At 44.7% G+C, this 10,000-nt stretch overlaps 1 protein-coding gene across 2 annotated transcripts in view; it reads left to right on the top strand.

Annotated features, from left to right (window-relative positions):
* Positions 1-10,000, top strand: part of LOC143035060 (uncharacterized) — a 206,445-nt gene that overhangs the window by 186,238 nt on the left and 10,207 nt on the right. For both annotated transcript variants that reach the window (XM_076201553.1, XM_076201552.1), the window contains exons 9-10: positions 4,433-4,546; positions 6,292-6,411. In XM_076201553.1, coding sequence (XP_076057668.1) covers positions 4,433-4,546; positions 6,292-6,411 — 234 coding nt within the window. The remainder of the gene's footprint in view (positions 1-4,432; positions 4,547-6,291; positions 6,412-10,000) is intronic.

Here is a 10,000-nt window from a genome sequence, read left to right as displayed (position 1 = left end):
CGAAGAAAAAAGGAACAGAGTGGTCAATTGTTGCCGGAAATGATGAGAGTTAAGTAGAGGGTGGGAGAACGCCCCCTTATGGCCCAGAGAGAAACCTAGTTTGACAGATAGAACTAGGACAGGCTCATTTCTATAACTAAGCTTAGTTAGACGAGTACAAGCGTGTGTGTGTGTGTGTGTGTGTGTGTGTGTGTGTGTGTGTGTGTGTGTGTGTGTGTGTGTGTGTGTGTGTGTGTGTGTGTGTGTGTGTGTGTGTGTGTGTGTGTGTGTGTGTGTGTGTGTGTGTGTGTGTGTGTGTGTGTGTGTGTGTGTGTGTGTGTGTGTGTGTGTGTGTGTGTGTGTGTGTGTGTGTGTGTGTGTGTGTGTGTGTAAGACATAGTCTGATTATGGCCTAAGTTGGGTGAGTTTCTCTTCCCACACTTTAATCTATTCTTCTATTGGTCTCCAATCAATTCTCTCCTTCTATTTTCATAATTTCCCTCATCTGCTTAGCCCTTTCCTTTCCTGGTTCCCTCTTCTCTCTCTCTCTCTCTCTCTCTCTCTCTCTCTCTCTCTCTCTCTCTCTCTCTCTCTCTCTCTCTCTCTCTCTCTCTCTCTCTCTCTACCATACTCAACTATTCCTGATCTTTCTTTACTTGTCATTCATCTATTTTCTTACTCCCAGTCCTTCTCCTCAATGTCCCTTTCCCATCCACCTCTCTCTTTCTCTCTCTCTCTCTCTCTCTCTCTCTCTCTCTCTCTCTCTCTCTCTCTCTCTCTCTCTCTCTCTCTCTCTCTCTCTCTCTCTCTCTCTCTCTCTCTCTCTCTCTCTCTCTCTCTCTCTCTCTCTCTCTCTCTCACACACACACACACAAACACACACACACACACACACACACACACACACACACACACACACACACACACACACACACACACACACACACACACACACACACACAAACGCACCTTTATACCTCCTACAATGACAGACAGTGAATCACATATCTGCATGTACTCGTTGTCTTCGACTGCACTGTCATCTTGAAACTTCGAGTTTTTGCTCTTTTGATCTTTGGCGCTCCTTTCCCGTGCCCCTGTTCCGTTCTCCGAAATCGTGAGGCACCCTAGTGTCACTTTTTGTATTCCTCATCCTTCGAAAAAACTACGAACTCGCTCCGAAGTACTGTAACGTTGTCGTTGAGAGTTCGTGAAAATGGAGACCGCGTTCCCTAAACCGCCTCTTTCGCGTTTTCAAATCCTAAGTCATCCTGAAGCCAGCACAGTGACCCACATGCAGATAAAGGCGGTTATGCATGATACTGAACGCCTGAAATCGACTCATCATGATTTCCACCGTCATTTAATAGAAATTTCCAAAGAAAACGGAACCAAGGGGAGTACAAAAAAATCCAAATCCCATGATCGAATCGTGACAGATTAAAAAACGACGTACAATAACCAATAACCCCCCCCCCAATAAAACGACTACATGCTCCAGGTATTCACAAATCATCTCCACGAAGAACACGAGGAATATCCAATGCACTTGCAACCTTTGGACTGAATTCTAACAGGCGAAAGATGTTGGAGATAAATTACGATTATCATTGATGACGACAACAGATACAAGTTCCTTCGCCTGAAGGGTCACAGACCACACCCACTGACGACGCCTGGCTGGGATCACGCAAGACCCAATCGAACAAAAACCGGATGAACTCCTTTGCTGATATTTAATTACCATTTCTCCTCATAGCCTAGAGCAATTAGTTTGAACCTGTGAGTAAGCATGTGTGTGTGTGTGTGTGTGTGTGTGTGTGTGTGTGTGTGTGTGTGTGTGTGTGTGTGTGTGTGTGTGTGTGTGTGTGTGTGTGTGTGTGTGTGTGTGTGTGTGTGTGTGTGTGTGTGTGTGTGTGTGTGTGTGTGTGTGTGTGTGTGTGTGTGTGTGTGCGTGCGCGTGCGTGCATGAAAGAGAAAGGGATAAAAGGAGAGAGAGAGAGAGAGAAGAAAGAGAAAAATTAAGAGGAAATAGAGAAAATATTAAGGAGGCTGAATTGGTGAGCGCGTGCACATGTAATGTATGCGTGGTTATGCATGCCTGCACGAACTTATGTGCGTGATTGTACTCGTCTTGTGAGAACATGAGCTGCCTCCAAGGCCCAAGGTTGGTTTCTTTCACTCCCCCCTCCCCCTCCCCCCCACCCTCAGTGATATTTTCGACCCCGCTGCTGTCGTTACTGTCATGTGACCTCACTTACAAAAAATCCTGACCCCCCTGATTTCAAGTATGCATAAAAAGAAAAACGAAAGTATTTGGCTTGAAATACACTATCTTTTCCTACGAGTGAGTTGTTGTATTATGGAATGGAATTATCATAAATAAGATTCAAACAGTGCTAATTCTTACCTGCAGTTATCATGTTATCAATCTGAATAGTCTTTTAATAATTTCCTATCATTTTTTCTTTATGAAAATATAATTCAGTTTGCACTTCGTAATCAATAGTAACCCCTTGTCTCTTTGCCTTGTATTCACTACTACCTGTGGTGTCTGTCGACAGTGACAAACAGTCGCAAATGGGATCTCCAACACTGCTGGCCGTTAAGATCGTTAAAACCGTTAATTTCAAACACCCATTGGACTCTCATCTCATTAATTGTGTTGTGACCTTCGCACGAACAAACTCGAGCTTCATTATGTGGTCACGTGATTAATTATATCAAGTCGACAGGATGCAGAGGTTGGATGATGAGGTGCTGAGAAGTCAGACTGATCAAAGAGGAAGGTGGGGGAGAGATAAAAAATATGAATGATGATAAACAAGAGAAGAAATAAAAGTGGACAAGTCTGGAGACAAAGACAATGTGTGGCGGAGATGAAGTCGAGGAAAGAGAAGAGGGAAGACAAGAGACGAAATAGAAGGAAGGGTAGGAAGATGAAAAAGAAAACAAAGAGAGGAAGGCAAAAGGAATAAAGGAGAGATGCCATAACCAGATAGGTAGAATGTGTGTGTGTGTGTGTGTGTGTGTGTGTGTGTGTGTGTGTGTGTGTGTGTGTGTGTGTGTGTGTGTGTGTGTGTGTGTGTGTGTGTGTGTGTGTGTGTGTGTGTGTGTGTGTGTGTGTGTGTGTGTGTGTGTGTGTGTGTGTGTGTGTGTGTGTGTGTGTATGTGTGTGTGTGTGTAAGTGTGTGTGTACGTGTGCGTGCGTGTGTGTATGTAATATACCAATAAACGGGCGTAAAACTTCAAGGAAAAAGAAAAGAAAAAATGAGAACTCCGGCAGACTCTTTAAAAATAAAATATGGAGAGAGAGAGACAGGAAAAGAGAGATTCGATCAACCCGAGAGCGATCAAGGAGGCAAGCGATATCGTGCCCCGAGGTCACCAAAGAATTGACAACAAAGGACAAAACCTCCCGAAGACAATCGAAGAAGTCAAACGACGGGGATCAGGAGCGAAGGTTGCGGAGGAAGGCCGGGGACTGCAGGAGGATGGGAGGTGTGTGGGGGGGGGGGAAGAGGAATGGCGGTGAAGCAGACGGAAACGCTGAAAGAAGAAAAAAAAAATAAAGTCGTGGAGAGGTATGCGTGGCTTATCATTCTCGAAATTTCTTTCTGAAAAGGAGGGGGAGGGGGGGCGTGAAGGGAGAGGAAAGGAGGGGAGGAGGAGGGGGGGGGCTTGTCCTTGACTCTGTAATTGTTGACTTCGCCTCCTGGGCGGCCGGCCGTCCTTGGGCGGTACAGCGGCTCCAGGCGTGGAGGATTAAATGACGCCCACGCAGAAATGCATTTTTTCTTCAGCCAATGACGTCATTTTAAGGTTGTGGTTCCCCGTATGTTACACGTGGGATGAAGATTTTTTTGGCAGTATGTCAAGGATCGTTAGATTAGGCTAGGGTAAGTGAGGATAGGATAGGACAGGTGATGGTCGTGGTAGTGGTGGTGGTAGTGATGGCGGTAGCAGTGATGGTGCTGGTGATGGTGGTGGTGGTGCTGGTGGTGGAGGTAGAGGTGACAGTCATCGTCATGCTGCTGCTGTTAGACGAGAGAAATTTCGGAGACCCGTTGTCATGTCCCAAAATACCAAAAAAAAATTTCTATCACCGCCGTTTTTGCAAAGCGGATGTTGGTGACAGCACCTTGTTAAACGTGAAGACCTCTTAGAGACGTTTGCTGACCCCGCGACCCCCCCATTTACCCCCATTTAAGGGGTCCCCCGTGTAACGCTGAACCCCCCTTTCCTCCCCGCGCATGCGCACGAGCGTTACCTTCCCGGTTCCCCACTTTCCATCATGTACCATTGCGGACATCCGAATCTGACCCACAATGTACCAAAACTACTCAAGCATTTCTTCCGTTATCGTTACACTACACAAAACCAGATTAAGAAAAAAATAGAAAAAATAAAAAAAGACCTTAATTGTAATGAACTTTTTTCTTCTCTTCTGCAGATGTTGAGACCTGCCCCAACTTCGAGACGCCCTTCCACACCATCTCGAAGTGCCGAGGTGTCTCCGAAGTAGTCCACGACGGTTCCTGTGACAACAAGATCACCTGGAGCAAGGGTAAGTCATCTCACTCGAGTTCCTTTCCAAGTGGGAAGTTATGTCATGTTTAACCATACCCATGCATATATCAGTACATACATTCATACTTGCATATATAGTGTATGTACATTCGCTTATGTATGGATATGCATGTATGTATATGTATATGTATATGTATATGTATATGTATATGTATATGTATATGTATATGTATATGTATATGTATAGTGGGTTTATAGTGAACATTTATAAATGTGTTATAACATACCAATTTCCATATGTATATATGTATATACAACCTGTCAGAATGTCTCAACATCAACGTATATATAAATGTATATATCTAAATATATATGGATATGTATACATATGAACACGTACGAGTATATGCTTGTGCATATGCATACATATATATATATATATATACATATATATGTGTTTGTATAGTGACTATTGTAACAATACCTCACATATAGAAGTTTAATAGTAATTGCTGAACTCTTGACTATTGCCATGTAGCATAGATTTGCCTGCTTACGGCCTTGCCCCACGTCCTTATATTAATGAAACAATCTACACTCGACCTGATCCTCATCAACCTTTCCCTTGAACCCTTCAGGGCCTCTGGGCTGAATAAAATCGTCTAGCGTCAGCCAGAATAAAATATCAATTAAGGACACATGTTTTTCATGGTCCAATTAAAACTGTTCAGTTCTTCAGCGCCCAGACATGCACCTCTAAACTGAATAGAATCATCTACCCCTAGCAAGAACAAATCTCGCCCTTGAAGGGTTAACCTTCACGTTCCTTCTCGGCCTCCCCACCCCCACCCCCCGACCCACCCTCTCGTGTCCTTCACTTTAAGGGTGACGTCACTCCTTGTCCCGTCTCCACCCCGAGGCGCCTTAACTCGTCCTTCTTACTTCGCCCTCTCCTCCTTCTCTTCCCTCTCTCTCTCTCTCTCTCTCTCTCTCTCTCTCTCTCTCTCTCTCTCTCTCTCTCTCTCTCTCTCTCTCTCTCTCTCTCTCTCTCTCTCTCTCTCTCTCTCTCTCTATCTCTCTCTCTCTCTCTCTCTCCTCCACATCTCTCTCTTCACTCCATCGCTCTCATTCTATTTCCTGTACTAACATATCTCCTTCATGTCCCCACCACCTCACCTCACCTTCCTTTTTCTAACTTTATAAAAATCTTCCATTGGACCCTGATTTTTACCATACCTCACATTCTCCTCCCTCATTCACAAATGACTTTGCTTTTTCCAGCAACCCTCAGCCCTAACACCTTTCCTCCCGCGTCTCTTCCTCGCCCCCCTTCCCGACCGACATTGTAATGAAACACCATTCAGTGTCCCATTCTCGTTCCCCACTCACGTTCATTTACTTCCCATTTCCATACTACTGGAATCCTCCACTGACCTTTTAATTTCATAACATTCATTCCCCCTGCCTTCCACGCACTCCCCAAACTCCTTCGTTTCTCCAACCCCTCTCACTGCAACTCTTGTTCCCTGTACTCCTCTTCCTTACTCACTAACAACTCCCCCAAAGGCTGAGTGTCTCTTTGTTTACTACCTCATACTTGACCCCCCTCCCTCCCAGACTCCAGAGTGCCCCTCCCAAACATTAAGCCCCAATGCGCGCACCCCCCCACACACATACACATACACGATAATAACCCAAAGAATAAAAGCGTTGCTTATCGCAAACAAAAAACTAATACTATCCCATAGGAACTCACAATTTTGTTCTCTCCTCACTTCGCAGGATCACTCTGTGATGCTGAGTGCGAGATCGGCTACGGCTTCTTCGAACAGCCTTCCCCCAGGTACTCCTGCGACCAGGGCGGCAAGTGGAGTCCTTCCGGCAGAGCCCCTGAGTGTTACGGTAAGTGTTGTGTCCTTTCTGGTGGCGGGAGTTGTTATGGTATCCGGTGGTTCTTGAAGGAAGGTTCTTGGAGAACCCAAAGGACATGGAGATTGGCTGACCGAAGGAGGGATGTGGAGAAAGAGGGAAAGAGTTGATGAGCTCCCGAGTCTTCAAAAGTCCGATACAGTGTGTCGACATGACGTCACCTGAACCCTCAGATTTCGGAACTTCTTTGTTGATGATTCCTTTCCATATTAGCTTGACCCAAACTTTTTTTTTTTTTTTTTTTTTCGTTTGTCTGAAGCGACATCACACTTTTCTTGTCATTTTTTCATTTCACACACAAAAAAATCTACTCTTATTTTGATTCCCTGGAATATTGCACTATTCTATCCATTCTCTTTCTCTTTCTCCCTCCCTCCTTCACACTCTCTCTCTCTATCTCTCTCTCTCTCTCTCTCTCTCTCTCTCTCTCTCTCTCTCTCTCTCTCTCTCTCTCTCTCTCTCTCTCTCTCTCTCTCTCTCTCTCTCTCTCTCTTTCTAGCCCCTATTCTAAAATCTAGACATGTTTTGCAATTTCATTTTCTTTTTTGTATTTCTCTTTTTCCTTCCGCTGACATACACGTACAAGGCTTGCTGATATAGTGGTTAGCGTCTCGGCCTCTCATGCTGGAGGTCCAAGATCGCGCCCTGTTTACGGCATGAAAACTTTACAAGCAGTGCAAGCCATTACTCTCTCCCTTAACTAAAAATAAGTATAGTAAAACATCACAGCATTACCCACAGACAGGGATATACTAGTTATGAGCTCTCAATCGCAAAGATAAATCCTGACGATCACAAGTCCAGCACGTGATCCAGGACTATGTTGGTACACGTATTCACACAAACACATCCAGACCATACGCAAACACATGGAAACAAACGCAAGCATATATACGCATAGAAACATGCATGCATACTGTACATAGACACACGCGTAAACACCCGCAGTAAACACCCACAGCAAACAAACACGCAAACAAACACACTCAAGCGTAGGCAAAGAAACACACAAACAAATATACACGCGGATAGAAACGACACAGTTGCTGATTCCACTCACCCACCTTGACCGTAGAAAGTGCTGCCGGAGGGCAGTTAATGGCCTCTCTCTCTCTCTCTCTCTCTCTCTCTCTCTCTCTCTCTCTCTCTCTCTCTCTCTCTCTCTCTCTCTCTCTCTCTCTCTCTCTCTCTCTCTCTCTCTCTCTCTCTCTCTCTCTCTCTCTCTCTCTCTCTCTCTCCGTTACTCTCTCCCTCCCTCCCTCTCTTTCTTTCTCTCTTTCGATCTCGTCACCATTGCCATTATCATCATCATCCGTGTTGTCGTCGTCCCCATCATCAACGTCAACATCATTATCACCATCACCATCGTATTCATCATCACCATCATTATCATCAGTTATCATTTATTCTCTTTATCTACCGTACTTCTTCATCCTCACTTCTTCCTTTTCTCATCAATCTGCATTATCGTAATTGCTACTTCTGCCTTCACTACTCTAGTACCCGTCCCAGTGTTGCTACCACACTCTTCCTCATCCCAAAAGACATCATCCGTTCATCCACCTCAGATCAACCACCAAAAAGTGGAGAGGTTGTTGGCTTCAGTTGTCCTCTCCTCGCGGACCCCTCCCCCTCCCCCTCCGACATGCCCACCCGTTGACCGCAACCAACCCTTCCCGTTCCTTCGAGACATTTCAACCTCACTCGATGTCGCGACTTTCTTTATCAACGTTCCTGGACAGTTAGTCCGTGGTTCTCAAGTTACACTCCAATCAAGTCCTACAACATTCATTTGTCATGTTAATCCTTATTCTGTCAGGGTTCCTATTCCAACACCTCATATAACTGTTCTTGATTTGTAAGTCGTCCCCAACCGAAGCAATAGAACCGCTTTTAGTGTGTTATCAATGACGGATGGACGGACACATTTGTGGTGCCAACTTTCACTCACACCATTTACACCAAGTCCTGACACTGTGTGTCAGCACATGAACACCGTCGGCAAAAACCCTCTCACCAATGTCCACCTTTTCACACATGACCTCGTTTTCTTTCAATGGCATCATCTCCAGCTGAGCGTTCCATCTGTTACTGCAAGTCTCAGAACTTTCCAAAAAATACATCTCCCGCTTTTCTTCCCTTAAAACAATTTTAATTGCGAAAAATCGCATAGAATTTTTAACCGTTCAACAATTATACACACATCCGCATAGCTCTCATACATCGGTGAAGAAATACACACATACACACATTATATATATATATATATATATATATATATATATATATATATATATATATATATATATATACAAAATCACATCCTTATTCAAACGGCAATCGCATGTCCACACGTTCCCACATTACCCCAACAATAACATGCAATACTTAACATATTTTGTTTTATCAAAGGCCAGACACTTAGCTCAGATAAGTGTCACTCTCTGAATGAGGTCTGTCTTAATCGAGACCCCGTTTACACACAAAAAAAAAAAATCAGCCTCATAATCTGTCTGCCGTTCGCCTAAACAAAATATGCTTAGTGTTTCGCATCAGTGGTAGCATAAACATGCATACACAGGTACACACACACACACACACACACACACACACACACACACACACACACACACACACACACACACACACACACACACACACACACACACACACACACACACTGGTTGTAACCAGATCCAACATTGGATGGCCTAGTGACCCCCCTTTTCCTCTCCCTCTCCCTCCAGGCTTCCTTCCGCTTCTTCCTCTCCCCTCCACATTTCCTTATCCTCTCCTCATTCCTCTTGCTACTCACCCACTAATTCATCTTTAACACCTCCAACACGGTGACGCCTTTTCGGGACTTTGATCTCACTAATGTGAGACGATTCCATTCATCCTCAAGTCACACAAAAAAGGGGCTTTCGTTTGAACAAGGCCCTATTTTGTACATACTTTGGTCCCCTCAGCTGAATAAAATCGTCTGATGCTAGCCAGCATAGAACCTCGAAAAGGCGTCACCGAATTGTAGGGATTGAAAAATGGCTCCAGGAGTTCTTTTTCCCTTAACTCGGGGGGAGGTGGGGGAGGGAACGGGGGGGGGGAAGAAGGGAGGGGGGAGGGGGGACGGGGGAAGAGGGTTATTAGAATCGGTTCCTCAGGACACCAAGAAAGGCATCCAGGAAAAAAATAACACATTAATAACCATTTAATGAAAGGAGATTAAAGGGGAGGTATCAAATTCACCTGCACTTGAACCCGGGGGCCATCAGGACCGAAGAACTCTTAAAAGTTGTGAACCACTACCCTAACATTTCGACTTCTATTTCCTTCTCTATCGCTCTGATTTATATCTCTCCCTCCCTCCACCTCCACCCCACCCCACCCCAGTCATCATTGCTAGCCACCTTTTTCTTTCTTCCATTTCACTTAAATATACGAGTAGTTGTTGTCCGGGCCAAGCATGGACACCTGCGGTCATGAAAAGGATTTCTTCTTTATCTACTTTTTCTGGTGATTCTTATTTATTTTTTCTTCTAGTTTTTCTACCATTCCTATTTCC

This window comes from Oratosquilla oratoria, chromosome 18, assembly GCF_046742065.1.
Source record: "Oratosquilla oratoria isolate Oo_2021 chromosome 18, ASM4674206v1, whole genome shotgun sequence".
Lineage (NCBI taxonomy): Eukaryota > Metazoa > Arthropoda > Malacostraca > Stomatopoda > Squillidae > Oratosquilla > Oratosquilla oratoria.
Note: the sequence above shows the minus strand (reverse complement) of the source record. Positions and strands in the feature narration are given on the sequence as shown.